Here is a 21,244-nt window from a genome sequence, read left to right as displayed (position 1 = left end):
GTACTGTAAAAAGCCTGTGTTGAAGCCGACAGATGACCAGCAATAACAAAATCACGCCTTTCATCATTCATATTTCCACTGCAATATTCATCTGTATTCAAGCCAACAAGTAAAAAGTAGGGGAAAGCCTCATGACAAGGACTGTCAGCTGGTGTTGTAAAGCCGCTTGAATAATTTAGGAATGTGGTAATGTCTCGGCAGCTCGAGGCCACGCTGTTCAGGTGTGTGAGATCGTGGCCGTGCACAGGACACACGTCAGCGACCAGACCAAGGCCACAAAGCACCTCCAGCAGAATCCATACGCATTCACAGGTAACTCAATACATGATTGGAATTACTTTCATCAAAAATTCCTGTTAATTCTTCATATTTGATCATTTTAAGATGTTTTATTATTGTGTTGTTTAAAGCCGACATGTACACAAACATTACCACATGCATTCATGCAGAATATTTCTAACTTTATCACAATAGATTGTGAATTATGCCCTGGTAGGCAAGATGTTATTCTGTCAGTTCCAAAAGACACTAAAAAGTTTCCACCTGATTCGTCTGAAAACAATGGGAATAATAGGAATAGCCCCAGGTTGTAGAGCAATGTGGGAAAACCAGCCTTCGATTGGGAGTGGAAAGAAGATAATGACGTCATTGAACACATCCCTTCAATCCTATCATGGCTGCATCTCGTCAGCAAAGGCAAAACAAAAGCAGATCATGACTGAGTCTCTTTGTTTCCCTTTTTGCAACAGTCTTCTACGTGAGGAGGATGACACAGCATCAGTGGCGATGCAGCGACATCACCTTCCACTGTGCTCATCAGGAACTTTGCGAGCAATGGATCCAAGCCGTCAATGATCAGCTGTCACTGCAAAGTACATAAGCGTCCATTTATTGGGAATTCAATGGCTTTAAAATGAACTTTAATGGTTGGACTGTCCCACTGAGACAGCAGTGACACGGCTAGTGGATGGCGGACGTGGGAGAAAGTTAGTGTTTTGTAAGTCTCAAGTAAGTCTTTCATCTCAAGTCACGTCTCGAGTAACAACGTGCAAGTCCCAGTCAAGTCAAGTCAAGCTTGAAGTCACTAACTTGAAATGTTGGAGTCCTTACAAGTTATAAGCACTGTTTAGTGTTTACAAGAGGAGGGAGAAAGTCAGTGTTTTGCAAGTCTCAAGTCACGTCTTGAGTAAAGATGTTTGAGTCCAAGTCAAGTCAAGTCACTGATTGGAACGTTGAAGTCCTTACAGGTTATAAGCATTGTTTTAGTGTTTACCAGAGGAGGGACAAAGTCAGTGTTTTGCAAGTCTCAAGTCACATGTTGAGTAAAGATGCCCAATTTAAGTCAAGTCAAGTCACTGACTTGAAATGTTGGAGTCCTTATGAGTTATAAGCACTGTTTAGTGTTAACCAGAGGTGGGAGAAAGTCAGTGTTTTGCAAGTCTTTAATCTCAAGTCATGTCTCAAAGTCAAGACCTTAAGTACAGTATAAGACAATGTATGTTCAATACAGGGGTAATGAAGCTGTAGTGCAGGGGTCTCAAACTCAAGGGATATCCCCATACTTTGTGGCACCGTATACTTGACATCAAAGCTTAGTGTAAGTGTGGTTATATTGTAGTGAATACTTGAACTCCATACTCCATTCGACGATGAAAGGCACTTAAAAGGGGGCATGAAATAGCCATCAATGAACTCGCGGTGAGTACGTTCACGGTGCAACAAACGCAAGGCATGTACTATTACTATGAGGGATAACAAACAGCAACTTTGTCAACTCTAAACATGTCACTTGAGCAACATTTTAACAGAACACGCACTTTTCTTAAAGTAGCTGCTCAATTTGCATGTTGATCATGTTCCACAAGTCGTAGTAGTCGTCCTGCAACTTAGTGTAAGACGACCCTGCTGTAGGATTTGATATAACGTATAAATATTGCAAGTTAAACAGACACTGAATGGGAAGTCTTCTACTTTGCAGCACAGCCATTATAATCGTTAGAAAACATGGATTTCTTTCGAGGGCGTCTTTTTGTCTGCACCCTCAGGGGAGACTCATGGCAAACTTCTACGATATAAGTCGCTTTGAGGATGTCTTCTTTCCAGACAGTCTCTCTCGGGCACACACGTGAAGGTGTCGAGTGCATAAAGTATTCTCCGGTATGAATGGATTTCTGCTCTGTGGAATGTCATCTGGACAACTTTAGGAGTCTCAGGAGATGTCGCAAAAGTATATTGGACGCGTGTTACCCTGGATTTTAGATAGTTTAGAATGCGTTTACTAGGCCCTACCGGGAACACAAACATTGTGTGTGTTTGTAGGACTATAAGTGACTCCGGAGTATAAGTCGTACAAGGCCAAAAATGCATAATTAGGTAGAAAAAAAACATACATAAGTCGCACTGGAGTATAAATCGCATTTTTTGCGGGTAATTTATTTTCCAAACTACTTGACCAAAACAGACATTACGTCCTCTTGGAAGGCAAGTTCTAACAATAAAAGAATAGAGAACAGGCTGAATAGGTGTAAGATATGCTAACACAATGGTTATTCAGCTACACAAAAAATAAACATGAACAGAAAAGGTGTCCAGTGTTTATGTAACATAAACACTTCTTTCATTTATAAGTCGCTCTGGAGTATAAGTCGCAGGAACAGCCAACCTATGAAAAAAAGTGTGACTTATAGTCCGGAAAATACGGTACTTAATAAACACAAAGCGTTGGCTATGCAAGCCACAGTGCTAGCATTACGCACCCATGTTTATGTAACATGAACAGTTTTTTCATTTACTATAAGCTGCACTGGAGTATAAGTTGCAGGAACAGCCAACCTATGAAAAAAAGTGTGACTTATAGTCCGGAAAATACGGTAATTAATAAACACAAAGCGTTGGCTATGCAAGTCACGGTGCTAACATTACGCTCACACTAAAGAAAAACAAAATCGAACTTCCTGCTCCCATGTCTGCTGACTGCCTTCTTTCAAGGTGTGTAGCGAAGCCTGGTGTTACATCAAATTAAAATTTGCGGCGTAATTACATTAAAAACCAGGTTATTTTTCAACACCTATGCATGCATGTTCCACCGTGCTCCCGATGCGATCATATTCCATCCAAACGCTCTTTGGATCGCCATTTGTTGCGTGAGAAGGGTCCCATACATCAGCCATAAACAAGCCATTTAGTATTCTCCGTCGCAGCACTTTTGCAGGTTTATCACCAAATGATGCAGTGCCTCGCAATTGCTTCGCGCTCCCCCCACTGCCGTCGCCATTTATTTCCCCAGCAGCACGTTTTGGGGAGCAGTCACTTTGACTGAGCATTCCTTAAAAGGTCTCTTGTTAATGAAAACTCCATCAAGCTGCTGTCAGGCATACATTTGTTCAAAAAAAAAAAAAAAAAAAGTTGTTAATGATTATCTCATACGTCCTTCTTTCTGCAGCCAACCGGCCCAAGAGCCTGCTGGTGTACATCAATCCCTACGGGGGGAAGAAGCAGGGCATGCAACTTTACGATCAGAAGGTGGCGCCGCTGTTTTCCCGAGCTTGCATCTCCACGGATGTGATTGGTGGGTCCCTATCAGAGGTGTACCTCAAACATTTGAATAAAAAATGACTCTCCACGGCCGCCGAAATAGCTCTCCAGCAGCACTCGGGCCTGAAGAGGCTTGCAAGAATATGATTTGGCTTATGGTGCCATTAATCATGCCGACGCCTTAATGGAGGCGGTGATAGCTGATAAGCTCGGGTATCCAAACACATCTATTATTCAATAAGTGTTTGCAACAGCTACACATAGTCTACACTATTGATGGTCCATCACGGTGAATACTGTTTGCTCTGGAGTCCCTGCAGCAGCCAGCAACTATTTTATTTGTGTTGGGATTATAAGAGCAAACAGATTTACAGCAGAAATTTTATTTTTGTTTTTGTCCGGGCCCAGGGCTCATTTTTGTGGACTTGATATATACTATCTGAATTGGCTTTTCTTGCCGGTGTTGTCCCTGCACTTAGATTTGGTCCCGGTCATCAATCTGTGCAATGGGGTCCAGTAAACACTTCAAATTGCAGGGCTTTTTTCGGGGATCTTGTCTTTCTTATAAGCGCCCCTGATGCTGAGATAATGGCAACTGACAGTATGATTTGTTTCCATAGTTACGGAACGGGCCAATCATGCCAGAGACCACTTGAAATCAGAAGCAAACTTAGATAAATATGATGGGTGAGTTTTTTTTTGGTTTTTTTTTCTACAAATGATTGAATTACTTCTTAGATTTTGATCACTTTTTGCTATATAAATATAATATTTTCTATTTCCAATTTTATAATGTATTCAATTCAGTCAGTTATTCCAAATGACGATACATGATGTGACCTTCATGTGTGTCTGTCTAGAGTGGTATGCGTGGGTGGAGATGGAATGTTCAGCGAGATCCTGCACGGGCTGGTCTCCAAGACCCAAACGGACCATGGTGTAGACCCAAACCAGCCTAACGCCAATTTGGTGCCTTGTTCCCTCCGAATTGGGATCATCCCTGCAGGTAAGACTGAAGAATATAGTAAATATCACATCAGTATCAAATATCATGCATGCTGCATGTGTAACATGATGTATTTAAGGGGGTCAAGTACAGTAAGCCCTCGTTTATCGTGGTTAATTGGTACCAGACCCCATTTATGAATGGAATATTTTCGTAGCTATGGTATAAATAAGTTGTTTACAACCTTCTAAATGTGTTTTTTAACCATCTAGACATGTTATAACACCCCTACATTTGTATTAGCCCATATTGTAGACATAAGAGTAAATGGCGGCAATCCAACACTTGAAGATGATCAAAAAGATCAGAAGGAAGATAGGTCTGAAATTGTGCCACATGGCACCAGAGCGATAGACTCTTCTTAACATGCTGAAATATTTAATGTCCGATTTCACATTTTCTTCAAGGCAGAGGATGTCTGCTCTCTTTGAGCTCATCAGCGCTTCCACTTTACAAAATCTTGCGGCAAAGACAGACCAAGACGCCTTCGCATTTTCTGACAAAGTGGTGTTATGTGTCACCAACAGGATCCACTGACTGCATCTGCTTTGCCACCGTGGGAACCAACGATCCAGTTACATCGGCCTTGCACATCATTATAGGTGGCTCTTCCTGTTAACTTCCGTTGGCCAAACGTTCTACGTCTGCGTCGAACAGCTCATCAAGGCCGGGTCCAACATGTTATTTCGGGCCCTGTGATTTCCGCGTTAATGGAATAGCGGCTGGAATCGAGGAAACGGCCAACAGAAATGGAATATTAAATGTGGAATATCGTGGACGTAATATGAATTTGTTGGAGGGAGCATTTCGGTGACTGATCGCTCAATCGTGGTGGAATTTTATCCCATGTCCAAACACCGGCAAAAGTAGGGCAAAAAATTCAGTGAATGGAAACTAAGGGGATGAACTGATTTTAGCCGTGTTAATGCAAATAAGCGTTTTATGATGCCCGCCGACGTTGTGAGTGAAAAAAAACAAGAGGCCCGTTTATTCTTGTTTTGGTCTTGTCAACGTCCTCATTCTGACTGACTATCTTAACAATGCATTAAAATGAGCACATAATGTACTTTTTCATTAATTATTGTCGGAGAGGTGTAATCCATATTTGAACTACTAGATAGAAATATACCGTACCTGTCTCATTAGTAGTGCCAGTAAATATGTTGTTTAAATATTATCCCATATAACTGTATTGGGCGACCAGTCCAGGGTGTACCCCACCTCTCGCCCGAAGACAGCTGGGATAGGCTCCAGCACCCCCCGCGACCCTCGTGAGGAAAAAGCGGTAGAAAATGAATGAATGAATGAATAACTGTATTGGGGTGGCACGGCGGTCGAGTGGTTAGCGTGCAGACCTCACAGCTAGGAGACCCTGGTTCAATTCCACCCTTGCGCATCTCTGTGTGGAGTTTGCATGTTCTCCCCATGCATGCGTGGGTTTTCTCCGGGTACTCCGGTTTCCTTCCACATTCCAAAAACATGCTAGGTTAATTGGCGACTCCAAATTGTCCATAGGTATGAATGTGAGTGTGAATGGTTGTTTGTCTATATGTGGCCTGTGATTGGCTGGCGACCAGTCCAGGGTGTACCCCGCCTCTCGCCCGAAGACAGCTGGGATAGGCTCCAGCACCCCCCGCGACCCTTGTGAGGAAAAGCGGTAGAAAATGAATGAATGAATAACTGTATTGAATGGATGCATTTCTTTTGCAATGTAGCGAGTGACACCGTCTGTGAGCGCGCACCATTTTGCACGGGTACTCGTTCAAATGATCAATTTTTCAGTTATCGTGACAGTCGTAAAATGTACACGTGTATGTAAATGGTTCTTTTTCGATCTGGATTTCTACATGTCGACATAAGTGTGTTCCGCTGTAATAACTAAGGTGTGCCGATGTGTTTGAACAGGGGACTGCCAACCCATGGACGTGTGTTCCGTGCACCACAACAATACATTTCTCAGATACTCTGTGTCGTTGCTTGGCTATGGTTTCTATGGCGATGTTCTGAACGACAGCGAGACGAAGCGATGGCTGGGTCCTGCCAGATATGACCTGTCAGGTACGATTTTTCCTCGTATTAGGCTCAGATAACCAAAGTAAGAACCTAGCAGCACAGGTAAAACTGGAAAATTGTTTGTATGCGATGCTTGTTCGGGTTTTGCAAATTAGCTATCATTTGGATTCGGTAAAAGCTGATAAATTAAAGCTAAATCATTTAGCTGAAACAAGAAAAACAACAGCACAATTAGTCGTGTGACTTCTTTAAATATTTACTCCAAGTTGTCTTTCCAGGTGTAAACAACATGAACAATATTGGCAGCCATTCTTCAGGTCTGCCCTGTGTTTTCATTTCAGGAGTAAAGACCTTTCTGACTCACAACTATTATGAAGGCACCGTCTCGTTCGTCCCGGCTGAGGATGATGGGGGGAACCCCAGGGACAAAGAGCAGTGTCGGGCCGGGTAAATAACAAAAACAAGAAAATAATGTTGTTCTAGGTAACAACAGACACCAGATTTTCTAGTATTTTGGTCATCTTATAAAGAAATTGGTACAAATGTGCATCCTGTGGTTGGTGCCAAAGTAGAAATGGAATAGTTAAAGGTTGAGGATTTGTGCTCTCGACAAAGTGCTTTGCTGCTGGAGATGTACGCCTCACTCAGCACACTGTCTGCATTCGTTAGAGGCGAGCTGGTGGTAAGGTGGGATGGATCATCTGGAAAAAAACGCCACTCTCCTCCGTTCTCGTGGGCAAATAAAGCATCAGTTAGGCTTCTGAGAAGCTCCAAAATGTTCTACGGCGCTTTTGACAAATGTGAAACCAGATCACGCTTGTGTTTCAGGTGTCACGTCTGCCAGCGCAAGACCTCATTAAAGGCGCCGCTGAGTGACGTGCCAGGCGAGAAGGAAGCGTGTGACACAGGTAAAAGTTCTTGAAATAACACATGAAAACTACCGCCCTCATTACTTGCTTGTTTGTCTATTTGTAAAGTCATTCTTGACATTTGAGATGCACGAAAACCTTGCACAGCTCGGAGCAAAAACCGTGTCGAGTTGACATGATGAGACGATTGTCATCATCAGCTCGGTTTTGACGGAAAGTTACGTAAACAAAAGTCTGAGGAGATTTTCCGTGCGAGGGGTTGGAACAAACCTGGAAGATGTCAGACGGGAAATAACAGCACAACAATCATTCAGAGTTCATCCTCCAGTTCTCCATATTGCTGTATTGCTGTGTCTATATGGTGGTGACACTAAGGCATAACATTCAAACAATGTTCCCTATGTATTCAATTGAATTTAACAAATACACTACATGCTATTTTCAGCTGCAGCAGCTCTGCATGGTGCCGTTTTCCTATTCATGCATATTATAATGAATACAGAGCAGTGATTGGGCAATTTTGTTGAAAGGCCGTTACCCGGTGAGCGGTCCACAAATGCAAGCAGCAGGTCAAGAAAGTAATAACTGTTCTTTTTAACCTGTGGGAACAATGCATGGGGCTGTATACGTCTTTTATAATCAATACAGAGCAGATTCAGTCCCTGGAACCACAATACCAAAGAGAGAAAGGAATTGAGGGTTCTAAGGGTACTTAATACTTCAATGTTTTTCCTGTCTTTGTTTCATAATGAATACAGAGCAGCAGTTAGATTGAGGATTCGAACTAGAGAGTGGCTGACAGCAGCTCCTGTGTGTACAGTGCATCCGGAAAGTATTCACAGCGCTTCACTTTTTCCACATTTTGTCATGTTACAGCCTCATTCCAAATTGTATTAATTTAATCTCTTACCTCAAAATTCTACACAAAATACTCCATTATGACAATGTGAAAAAAGGTTTTTTTGAAATGTTTTGAATTTATTAAAAATAGAAAACAAAAAGATCACATTTACATAAGTATTCACAGCCTTTGCCATGAAGCTCAAAATTGAGCTCAGGTGCATCTTTTTTCCACTGATCATCCTTGAGATCTTTCTACAGCTTAATTGGAGTCCACCTGCAGTAAATTCAGTTGATTGGACATGATTTGGAAATATAATAACCGTCTATATAAGGTCCCACAGTTGACTGTGCATGTCAGAGCACAAACACCAAGCATGAAGTCAAAAGAACTGTCTGTAGACCTGCGAGACAGGATTGTCTTGAGGCACAAATCTGGGGAAGGATACAGAAAAATTTCTGCTGCTTTGAAGGTCCCAATGAGCACAGTGGCCTCCATTATTCGTAAATGGAAGACGTTTGGAACCACCAGGACTCTTCCTAGAGCTGGCCGGCCTTCTAAACTGAGCGATCGGGGAAGAAGGGCCTTAGTCAGGGAGGTGACCAAGGCCCCGATGGTCACTCTGTCAGAGCTCCAGCGTTCCTCTGTGGAGAGAGGAGAGCCTTCCAGAAGGACAACCATCTCTGCAGCAATCCACCAATCAGGCCTGTATGGTAGAGTGGCCAGACGAAAGCCCCTCCTTAGTAAAAGGAACATGGCAGCCCGTCTGGAATTGGCCAAAAAGCACCTGAATGATTCTCAGACCATGAGAAACAAAATTCTCTGGTCTGATGAGACAAAGATTGAACTCTTTGGTGTGAATGCCAGGCGCCATGTTTGGAGGAAACCAGGCACTGCTCATCACCAGGCCAATACCATCCCTACAGTGAAGCATGGTGGTGGCAGCATCATGCTGTGGGGATGTTTTTCAGCAGCAGGAACTGGCAGACTAGTCAGGATAGAAGGAAAAATGAATGCAGCAATATATAGAGATATCCTGGATGAAAACCTGCCCCAGAGCGCTCTTGACCTCAGTAGACTGGTCATGTACCTTGACCATATAGACAGTAGACATTAGCACACAGCCAAGATCTCAAAAGATTGGCTTCAGAACCACTCCGTGAATGTCCTGGAGTGGCCCAGCCAGAGTCCAGACTTGAATCCGATCGAACATCTCTGGAGAGATCTGAAAATGGCTGTGCACAGACGTCTCCCATCCAACCTGATGGAGCTTGAGACTTATTGCAAAGAAGAATGGGCAAAACTGCCTAAAGATAGGTGTGCTAAACTTGTGGGATCATATTCAAAAAGACTTGAGGCTGTAATTGCTGCCAAAGGTGGATCAACAAAGTATTAAGCAAAGGCTGTGAATACTTATGTAAATGTGATTTTTTTGTTTTCTATTTTTAATAAATTCAAAACATGTCAAAAAAAACTTTTTTCACATTGTCATAATGGGGTATTTTGTGTAGAATTTTGAGGTAAGAGATTAATTTAATACAGTTTGGAATGAGGCTGTATGAAATGTAGAAAAAAATGTAGAAAAAGTGAAGCGCTGTGAATACTTTCCGGATGCACTGTATGTTCACCGCATGTGCGACTACACTGTTGTCTAGGTATCAGTAACATTACATTGATGAGACAATAGCCACCAGCAAGTACGCTGTCAAATTTAAAGCATGAGTGTATGTTATTTATGTTTAAATGGCTTATTTGGGGGACAATTGGTTAGAGCACAGGCCTCACAGCTAGGAGACCCAAGTTCGATTCCACCCTCGGCCATCTTGGTGTGGAGTGTGCATGTTCTCCCCGTACATGTGTGGGTTTTCTCCGGGTACTCCGGTTTCCTCCCACATTCCAAAAACATGCTAGGTTAATTGGCGACTTCAAATTGTCCATAGGTATGAATGTGAGTGTGAATGGTTGTTTGTCTATATGTGCCCTGTGATTGGCTGGCCACCAGTCCAGGGTGGACCCCACCTCTCGCCCGAAGACAGCTGGGAAAGGCTCCAGAACCCCCACAACCTTTGTAAGGATAAGCGGTACAAAATTTTCTATTATTAAGTCTATACTGGCTAATACAAGTGTAAAATGTGACTATAGGGGTGTTATTCCATGTCCACAGGGCTCTAATGGTGAAAACCATATCTAAATTTAATATTGAATCCTACTTGGCAGGAATTCACTGTAAACTAGTGACGACTGATTTCTTTGGTTTGTATTGATCCTTTTGCAAATCTGCCTAGTAACAAGTGGCAAACATGATCGGAAACAAACATGATTGATTGACAATGAGTGGGGCAGGCTTTCCACGAAGAAAAATAAAGAAAAACTGACCAGGAAGTATGCTGTCAATGTTAACATCTGAGTGTATCTTATATTTGTGTCTAAAATGGCTTACTTTCTATTATTAAGTCGACTATACTTCGCTAATACAAGTGTAAAGGTGACTATAGGGGTGTTATTCCATGTCCCCAGGGCTCTAATGGTGAAATCATATCTGGAAGGTGATAAACAGCTCTTCTATGTTGTAGCTACAAAAGTATTCCATTTATGAATATTGAATCCTACTAGGCAGGAATTCACTGGAAACGAGTGACGACTGATTTCTTTGGTTTGTATTGATTTTTTTGCAAATCTGCCCAGCAACAAGTGGCAAACGTGATCATAAATAAACCCAACTGTTGATTGACTGAGTTTTCAAAGTGTGAGGTGGTGAAAAATAAAAAAAATGGCATTTTCCAACATAAGTTAAGTTTGAAGACCAAATGAATTGATATCTCGTGCCTCCAGTCAGTGCCCCAGACCTTGAATTTGAAAAGCCCTGATTTATAACATAATGGGAAGAGAAAACATGATTTGACTGAAAACAGAATACTGCAGTTACCCTGGTTGGTTGTTTTGTGAATTTCTCGCGGCACAAAACCATTATAGATGGGATTCGTGATGAGCCTAATTTGCTGCTCCCTGGTTCCTTTGACCAGGAGCCACACAAACGTTCTTCATTATCTTCCAGCGGCACCAAACTCTGGAGGTAGATGAAATAGTGACTTGTGTTTGCGCAGGTGTGTGTTACTTTTCCAGCCTAATTAGTGTCGAGATGTTAAATTCATGATGAGCACATCTGGATTTTTTAGTAAGCTGTGTGAGGGGGGAATGGTGTTTGTTTCTCTTGCTGCACGGGAAGGGAAATCTCAGGGAAATAAATCAATGAGGTACAACAACAGAGTAAATAGTCATTTGCAGAGCCTCCACTCTAAAACGAGTCACCTCATATCGCTTTTCTACGGTTTAATTAGAACGGTTGCTACGAGAGCCTCGGTAGGTTTGTTGTCATCAGTTTGCGTTATCACCTCACCAAGTTTATTTAGCGAAACGACGAAGGCAGGAACGGCACAACGCTGCCTCTGAGGGGCTCGTAAAGCTGTTAGACGCTCATTTGTGATTGCTGTTTTTGCACTGACAAGTAAATAACAACAAGGAATCTCAGAGGAGCAGAGAGGAGGTTTGTGAAGTAGAACGTCAAACCATTGGAGACTCGGGAGAGCTGGTGTTCATTTTAGCATGACGAGCACATGTAAGATTTCGGGAATCGATCTTCCATCTGGTGGACTTCTGTCGTTTGTAGACCTTTGACAACCGCCTGGGAATAAACGCTTGTCGATACGGCCATTCCTTTCGTTCTTAACAGTACAAGCAGAATTTCATCGGACTCATTTGACAACAAATCTTGTCGGTCAATAATGAAGCTACAAAGTAGACAGCATTTTAAGGAAACCATTTTTCCGTCATGAGAGCTTTAATTCACATTTGAACCACTAGATGGTACTCAAATATTGTGTGTGTGAGCCACATTTACATTTTTGCAATATAAGGAGCAACGCTGTCTGTGAGCGTGCATTATTTTTGCACTGTTTTGTTTGTTTTAGTTAGTCACCCCTACAGGCCTTCAAAATAAAAGCATGCTAGTAATGTAACACACTGCACCTCCACCTTTGGTGAAGAGGAGTGTTCTGGTGGAAAGACACATCCATCCATCAGTTTTCTATGCCGCTTATCCTCACTAGAGTCGCGGGTATGCTGGAGCCTATCCCAGCTGTCTTCGGGCGAGAGGCGGGTTACACCCTGGACTGGTCGCCAGCCAATCACAGGGCATGGAAAGATCTAAAATTCCCTGATTTTACCGGAAAAACCTCCCATATAATTTCAAATGCAAATGTTGATAGGTATGAGAAACACCCCATCAAACAGTTGCGGTAATGGCTGTGAGTCGTATCATCTGCTCTTTTACTGCGCAGGAAGTGAGACTTGGACTGAAATACGTGGAAAGTTCATCGCCATCAACGCCGCCACCATGAGCTGCGCGTCCCCCCGCAGTCCAAAGGGCCTGTCGCCCTCCGCCCACCTGGCTGACGGCACCGCCGACCTCATCCTGGTACGGAAGTGCTCCCGTCTGGACTTTTTCAAGCACCTCCTTCGACACACCAACAAGGATGACCAGGTAGGTTACTCCTGTCAATCATTTTGCCACACAATTCAATTCTGAGGAGTGACTCGCCCACTTGCTGCGCCAGCACCTCTTTTTGCTGACTCACTTCAATTCCACAGCAACGGTTCACTGAAGTTTAAATGCCTTCACCCGATGTAAGGTAAATAACCTTCAGCCAGGTGCATGGAGGCGGCGCTAATGGCTGCACCAGTGACCATAAGATACGGACTAAAGCCCTCTCAGGAACAATTAGCTTTGGAACTCGGGTGATTTGTACTTATTACCTCAAGAAGTGCAGCTTGGGTCAAACTTTGAATTTGTTTGGATTATAACGTCAGGGTGTGATTGATACATTTAGCATATAGAGGATAATAGCATACTAAACCTAGTCAAACATATATATGAACTTCAACAATTCAAATACAAATACAAAGCAGAAGCATTCTTATAATAATAATAATAATAATAATAATAATAACTAGGGCGGGCGGCACAGAGTGGTTAGCGCACAGACCTCACAGCTAGGAGACCAGGGTTCAATTCCACCCTCGGCCATCTCTGTGTGGAGTTTGCATGTTCTCCCCGTGCATGCGTGGGTTTTCTCCGGGTACTCCGGTTTCCTCCCACATTCCAAAAACATGCTAGGCTAATTGTCCATAGGTATGAATGTGAGTGTGAATGGTTGTTTGTCTATATGTGCCCTGTGATTGGCTGGCGACCAGTCCAGGGTGTACCCCGCCTCTCGCCCGAAGACAGCTGGGATAGGCTCCAGCACCCCCCACGACCCTCATGAGGAAAAAGCGGTAGAAAATGAATGAATGAATGAATGAATAACTAGGGCTATCTGAAACGGGGAAGGGGCCATTCACTGTACTAAAAGACGATACCCTCAGTGTGCCGAGAGCTTCATCTCAGATCCTGCTCTGTATTTATTCCGAAAATGTGCAAAATCTGTGATTTAGAATTAAAAAAAATCACTGGAACGCATAAGTACGCAATCATTTCCAGTGAGTGTCAATCAGTACCCCCATTAGATTAAGTCAAGACTCGCATGTCTAACTCGTATCGTACGAGTCTGGTGAGTGGCACTTTGCAGAATTCACTTAATATCAGTATCACTGTCCATCCAAGCCGAGAGAAACAAGGAGTGAGGAGCCACTAAGCGTATTCATGGCCTTGTCACAAAGCCTTTTAAGGCGTGCTGTCCGGCATGAATGCAAAGTCATTCGCAGTCATAAAGTGAGTCCGATGCTCAAATAAATGGCTGTCACTCTGCTTTTTGGGGGCGACGAGAGAGAGCGGCAGCAACAGGAAGAAGAACAGAGACGAAGTGGCACCCCGTGAAGTGGGAGAAAATTGTTTGCGGGACACAAGTGAACCTTTTGGCCACTCTCGAGCGAGATGAAAAGGGAGTCTGACAAAATAATGTGTTATTCTCCCTGCTGCTCACTCCTCGGATGCTGATTTGCTGGAATGCAGCTTCACTCCAGTCTGAAAAGTCCCAGGAACTTTTCATTAAAAGAATCACCCGGGGGGCAGGGCGGGGGGGGGGGGGGGGGGGGGGATCTGTGGTGTGAAAGGAAAAGCAAAAAATAAGAAGGTGCTAATTGCTAAACTAGCTGCTCCAAACTGTCTCGTCAAAATAAAAGAATTCTAACCCATCCGCAGTTTGACCACTCATTCGTGGAGGTCCACCGTGTGCGCAAGTTCCGCTTCCAGCCACGCTACCAGGAGACCATGTCGCTGGAAGACCTGAAGAAACTGGGCTTGAGTCCCGTTGGCTCCAGGACCAGCACGTACCAATACAACAGCTACGCCTGCAGCCACTGGACCTGTGACGGCGAGATCCTGCCTCACGCCGCCATACAAGTCAGGTGTGTACTTGACTTGACATTTTAGATAGATAGATAGATAGACTCCCTTCATTGTCATTGCACAAAAACACAGTAGTGAAATTGCCAACGAAATGTCGTTGCCTGGCTCCCATATAATAACAGACACAAAAGAAGATAAGTAATAAATAATAATAATAATAATACTGTGGAGAATAGATAGAATAGACACCAAATATGAACAACATAATGTAAAGTGCAGCGTGAACAGTAAATTGCCCAAATAATTTAAATAATTTAAATAAATAATAATAATGTAAGTAAAGGTAGAGGGGCTTATTTGGCATTCAGCAGTCTGATGGCCAGGGGGAAGTAGCTGTCTCTGAACCTGGTCGTCCTACAGCGGATGCTGCAGAGCCTTCTCCCCGATGCCAGGCGAGAGAACAGTCCATGCTGGGGGTGTGTGGGGTCAGAGCAGATCCGATGGGCTCTAGATACACACCGGCTGTTTGCTATGTCCTTAATGGGGGGGAGCTGGGTCCCGATGATCTTCTCCGCTGTCCTCACCACTCTCTGCAGTAACGTCCAGTCCGAGGCCTTGCAGCTCCCAGACCAGACGGAGATGCAGTTGGTCAGCAGGCTCTCGATGGTCCCTCTGTAGAAGGATCTACTGCTTAAAATAGTCAAAGATCCTCCATGGCAGGAGCACTGGGCTAGTTTTAAGAAAAATGTTTGTCAAAGATCATCTATCCGGCAGGATCATTGCACTGTTTTTAAATGCCTACTGACCTACAAACCAGAGGACCACTGTTCTGTTCTTAAGAACTGACTGCACTCAAAGATAATTTATTAGACAGGAGTGCTCTGCTGATTTTAAGGATCTACTGAAAAAAAAGCACTGGTCAAAGATCCTCTATATGACGGGACTGCTGTGCTGTTTTTAATTTTTGTTTTCAATTTTTGAAGAATTTACTGCAAAAGTGCCACAATGATCCTCTATATGACATTACAGGTTTACTCAAAGTAAATGTGACAGGACTGGTCTGCTGTATTAAGGAGCCACTACAAAATAGACAAAGATCCTCTATATGACAGGAGCATCCTTCTGTTTTGAAGGACCCAGTCCAAAAACATTCGTCCAAAATCCTCATTATGGAAAGACTGCTGTGATATATTCGGAAATATATACATATATACACAGGGGTTGAGGGCATGCTGGAGCCTATCCCAGCTGTCTGCGTGCAAGAGGCGAGGTACAGCCTGATCTGGTCGCCAGCCAACCGCACAATTCTCAGAAATTCCCCAAAATGAATCTCAAAATCATTTACGGGCCGGATTTAGCGCGCTTCTAATGTCACTGTGATACTTCCTGGTGTCGTACTTTGCAATCCCTGCATGAGCTAACAACAACCTTGAGCAGATCTCCTATGAAACCAGTCTGTGTGTGAGTGTGTGCATCGCTTCATTTCTTTCACACGCCATTGTCCTTTGCCAACGAAGCTTAACGCTGTAATGCTACTAATTTTACGGCCCTCCCCGTGTTAAAGGGCTACTCCCCTTTAATTAAGGCGCAAGTCCGTCCTTTTATTGCCTCGCCACTAATCGTTGATGGTGGGTGAGCCGGCCTGGCCTCTGCTAAGATAATTAACGGTGGCCAAACGGACAGAGAGGTAGCTTTAACACGGGTCTACTATAAGACAGTAAGCCTGTGCATACGTTTAATGGAAATAAGTAAGCAGTAATAAACAGCAACTATGCAGTAGACACGTACAAGGTATATTTTGGCAAAGCTGTCATTCAAATTGAAAGGTCTTGTGCCTCTGATGAGGAAACAGACAGTCTATGGATTGTAGGTTAAGAACTGCAAGTAGAAAAAAACAACACAGCAAAAGAATGTCAAATGTTTTGAAAATGAGAGCTTACAATTCACTTAGGACCTCTCCTACTTTTCCAAAGCTTTTTTTGGCAGAACCTAGACTCTGCCTAAGTAAAAATGTTCATTTTGCCTTTGACATCACCAAAGTTGTTTATTTTACTCAAGCCGCTGCGCCTCCCAGGGGCATCTGCAGTAGGATATAGTGCACTAAAACAACTGCTGTTGTCTTATTAGCTCATATGAATTACAAACCCTTAAGCATGTCAGCCCCATCTGTAAGCGGAAGTGTCTTCTGTTCCCTGCAGTGTCCAGTGCCAGCTGATCACACTGTTTGCCCGCGGCATCGAGGAGGAGCAGCAGTGTGCGCCGTTTCAAGACCAGACACTGCTTCTGGAAGCAGGACCGCATCAGTCTGTGGACTGAACGCTGCGCAGGAGTTGTGCGTCTTTTGAAGTCCACTTATCAGATAGGAATGTGGGCTACAGACAAGTAGATGCACTGCTGATTTCCTGCTGTTGACAGGGGGAGAAAAAAAAAGGAAATGGTTCATCGGCGACCCAGCAGTCAGGGGAGCTCACAAAACAAGGCCAATGGGCGGCTAATACACTAACAGGACCCTGATGTATCGTGGGTAATAAGGCAAAGTAGTTGCAAAGTGCTTTGCTGTGTCTCAGAGCCGCTGCGACGCACCTGTGGCTCCATGCTGGCTCAGTCGGCCGACATTAGCCTGAATGAGACATTTTTAACGTCATTAGAGACGGAGGTCAAGCCGCTCTTGATGACTCGGGGGCTATTTTGAAGGACAATATTATTGATGCTATTTCTGCTTATTTCAAATAACGTAGCTCACTGCAATCAATGGCGACTAAGCAACAGGGAATTGTGTGTCCAGCAGGGCCGCGTACAGACAAATTACAAATACATTTTTGTACATTAAAGACGCTCAAACCCATATCAACCCAATGTTTGCTAAGCCAGTGATCTTCAGCTAGCTTTAACAAGCACTGTTTGCCAACAGCACTCTCCAATAGCATAGCACAATCAAACAGATGTCATCAACGCAAAGTCAACACAAGACGAGGTGGGTATCAAAATAACGCTTACACACTAATATACATGCAAAACCCTAAAAGCTACAACCCGCAAGGCATGCTGGGTAACCCAGCAACCGTCAGTAATTACATACATATTAACACAGTATGAAGTCGGCCACAGTATATATATATTAAAAAAAAAAACCATTCTCTCATCCCTGTGGAAGTGGTAAGTTCTTGGCTTCTTATGTGTTTAGAAGAAATAAAGGCGAGGTGTCTGTAACCGTGTTATTTCTCGTCTACAGGGCTCTAGTCATGTTAAAAACCATATTCAACTTTTATTCAAACCACCCACAAATCCAATGAAAGCACATGACAGCGGTTGCATCACATCACAATGAACCATCTTCTGTCAACTCACATCCTTTCAAAAGTCAAAAGCTTGCACCCATAAATAGAAACGCAGGCGCTGAACTGAAAAAGTGAAAACCAAGCAGATTTTTGTTTGCAAATCGGTTAGTTTTTCCCCCCAATTTCAATTTCACTTGTAGTCTTTTTGCTTGATTCTCTACCAGGCAACGGTGTGTCACATGAAAGCACATAAAAAATGTCAAAGCAAGAGCTTGTGTGATTTCTAATGATACAAAGAGGTAGTATGGCAAACAAAAAATATATAATAATAATAATAATGAAACCGTTAACATGAGCAATAGTGCGTCTTGCTGGCATTCAAACATGGTGGTGGTAGCATCATGCTCGAGGGCTGCACGAGTGCTGCCTACACTGGGGAGCCACGGCTCATCGAGGGAAAGTACTGTGATATTGTGTAGCACAGCATTAGAGCGTTAGACCCCCTCCCTCGGGAAAACAACAAAACAAATGTGTGTCCCTTTATATCTAGAGAAGAACATCCTTACCCAGGGGACTTGGGAGCTTTATGAGGTGTTATATGGACACTTTGGGACTATATTACCTTTGTTATTACTTCTTTGGACTTTTCAACCTGTTTCTCTGATTGGGTACAAAAAGACAGACAACAAAATGCCACGTTTTGCAGAAAAGACGGCCAAAGTACAGGAATCTAGTAGATGAAAGTGTACATACGTGACCGACAAACAAAGCACAGCATTGCAGGGGGAAGGAAGCGGTCCAAACAGGAGCGGCGCTGTATTGATTGGAATGGGCTCCACATGTAAGGGATTTAGATCAATGATGCTATAGGAGTCTATCTTCTCAGTGAGGGACCACTGGCTCTATAATGTACTGTATAATGTACGACCATGAAGGTCGTTGAACTGTACAGTCATGTATTACAACAGCTTCCCCTTTGGCTGGTACATCTGATTGGAATCTCATTGGGGTCCTCACTGCTAAATCGGAACGCCCTGAGAATGAGAGGTTTCATAGTGAGATGCTGGTGTGTACTTGGTAAACACAGAGAGTCCATTCATGACTTGTTCATCACAAAACATAAACAGTTGCGGTGAGCCTCTGCATGCAGGACGCTGTTTTGCCGCCTGGCGCCGACATTATTGCGCTGCTAATGGTGCTTGAAGTAATTACACCCTCGATTGTTGCTCGACCTGGAGTGGCACACACTCGCATCTTTGAGTTATTATGCTAAGCTAAACCATCCCGCTTTGGATAGATGGATGGATGTCTGATATTCAAGTGCCCTTAGTCTGGAATTAATGGTAATATTATTAAAGTCAAATGGAGTAATGGACACAAAAGGTTTGAAAAGTGCACTAACGTCTCATATTTGGGTTATTAACTGACACGGCAGTCTCGTCATGTGACTCATCAAGAAGTGTTGTAAAGTCTTCTACTTGACCTTCAACATGCGGCGTGATTTATTTATTTATCCGTTTTGCCAAGCAGGGCAGACATGATTCCTCGCTGCCTGTTGGACTGTGTCGAGGCAAGATGCGCCACAATCCAATATTAATGCACCTCCGCCGCTGTGACTGAAATGTTTCTTGGCGGGGGGCAGTTTGTCCTCCAGAAAAAATCCTCAACTGATACCTCTCCAATCACCCTCGTGCACCAAGGGCTACCAAGCCACCACCACCACCCCCCGCCCCTTTCCTCATCTGCTGCTTCACCTCTTTTTCCGTCTCCCACATCCTTTTGTCTTCTGTGGCGGGCGGCGGATGATTGAGGAGTTGTGCCGCGTTGAGCCCCGGGTCGAGCTCGCAGCTGGATGTGGACAAACAAAAGCGGTCACAGTCGAAAGCTGACATGGTGGGAATGAGTGTGAAATGACTGACGACCACGCCTCCCCGGGGGTTGACATCTTATCCCTGCGAGATGGTCACAAAACATGCTAACACGGGCGAAGTGCTAAGATAAAACAACGAGCCTGATTTACCTGCTACCATCAGACCAGAAGGCAACTTTCTTGATGGTGTACTTGTGGTGAAATAGAACCACATCCATCTATTGAGCTAGCTGTTTATCAACCACAAATGCTCCAATTAAAGCCCCTACTCAAAGTCTCCTATAGTTGCCAGGTGTACAAAAGTCTGAAAGCATTTTGGCTACAACGTCAGACTCTAACCAGGTAGTTTTCCCCATAAGATATAATGTTTTACATGTATAAATCACCTCACATAGAAAAAAGGAATCAAAAGGGATAAATGTCGTATCATTTACCTTGAATGAATGTGCGATTGTTAAAGACAGAATATGGCAGCGAGATCCACCACCTGGTGTTTTGAACTTGAGTTATGAACTCAATTGAATGGTGTTTCTCACTTTCTTGAGCAGAATGTTGTCACTTGCAACTTCACATGGCTCCATTGTGGGTTATTTTGTTACTTCCGGTTCCTGTTTCCATGTATTAGCAAGCTAATGGGCGGCTAACAAGGACATTTTGTATAATAGTATTGGAAATACATTAAAACACACAATCGAACTAATGCAGTGTATTAATTTTTTGACAAGACACGCACTGTTGCACTGTTTACGACTTTAACCAAAAAAAACATGCTAATCGGCGTGTATGCTAACCAAGGTTGAGTGGACAGTAATTCCTTGTTCATCACGGTTAATTGATTCCAGACCCAGCTGTGATAAGCTAATTTCCAATGTGGGATTGTTTATTTATAAATAGAATATTTTTGTAGCGACAGCATACAAAAACCTAAATTCAGTTTTTAAACATAATTCGAGCCCTCTACTTCTGAAATAACACCCCTATAGTTGCTTATATACAAGAAATAAGAGTTAATAAGCCATTTAATACTCGTGTTTATAGAAGTGATGTTGGGCCTTCTGAAATGAGGCCTCAAAAGTAGCCAATATTTTGATTTTTATTATTATTTAGACATTAATATGCCTCTTGTGAGATAATTCAAACCTGCAATAAAAGCCTGTTGTTCGTTCGTCTGTCACCAAACATTACTACTACTGACACCTGGTGGTTATTTGTGTAAAAATTTCAACTATGCATTTTTTATATGTATTACCAAAACTCTCACAATACTATATACCAAAATATAAACGCCTTCTCCATGACCTGCAACTCGCACCCTACGCAAAATCTAGTACTTTTCTAGGAAACAAAGAAGCAACAATAAGAGATAATAAGAGCTACTAATATGACACAGCTGCCATGTCTGAGCATACCTTTGACCTTGGGTCATGTGACCTTTAACACCACCAGGCTTCAACAGAGCAAAGAAATATCCTGAAAGTGCAACCTCCCTT

The 21,244-nt window shown here is 43.2% G+C and overlaps 2 protein-coding genes across 3 annotated transcripts in view; one reads left to right on the top strand and one right to left on the bottom strand.

Annotated features, from left to right (window-relative positions):
* The window catches only part of cerk (ceramide kinase), a 33,356-nt gene extending 12,908 nt beyond the window's left edge, over window positions 1–20,448 (top strand). Inside the window, exons 2-13 of the mRNA XM_058078046.2 lie at window positions 202–312; window positions 750–872; window positions 3,443–3,568; window positions 4,155–4,221; window positions 4,395–4,540; window positions 5,068–5,142; window positions 6,446–6,598; window positions 6,895–7,000; window positions 7,382–7,461; window positions 12,601–12,803; window positions 14,460–14,665; window positions 16,805–20,448. Of these exons, the coding sequence (XP_057934029.2) occupies window positions 202–312; window positions 750–872; window positions 3,443–3,568; window positions 4,155–4,221; window positions 4,395–4,540; window positions 5,068–5,142; window positions 6,446–6,598; window positions 6,895–7,000; window positions 7,382–7,461; window positions 12,601–12,803; window positions 14,460–14,665; window positions 16,805–16,922 (1,514 nt within the window). The 3' untranslated portion in view covers window positions 16,923–20,448. The remainder of the gene's footprint in view (window positions 1–201; window positions 313–749; window positions 873–3,442; window positions 3,569–4,154; window positions 4,222–4,394; window positions 4,541–5,067; window positions 5,143–6,445; window positions 6,599–6,894; window positions 7,001–7,381; window positions 7,462–12,600; window positions 12,804–14,459; window positions 14,666–16,804) is intronic.
* Window positions 1–21,244, bottom strand: part of tbc1d22a (TBC1 domain family, member 22a) — a 127,228-nt gene that overhangs the window by 96,270 nt on the left and 9,714 nt on the right. The gene's annotated exons all lie outside the window — the stretch shown is intronic.

Source organism: Doryrhamphus excisus, linkage group LG2 (assembly GCF_037039965.1).
Source record: "Doryrhamphus excisus strain RoL-2023G ecotype Guam linkage group LG2, RoL_Dexc_Guam_v1.1, whole genome shotgun sequence".
Lineage (NCBI taxonomy): Eukaryota > Metazoa > Chordata > Actinopteri > Syngnathiformes > Syngnathidae > Doryrhamphus > Doryrhamphus excisus.
The sequence above is the reverse complement of the archived record's forward strand: the minus strand, read 5'-3'. Positions and strand labels throughout refer to the sequence as shown.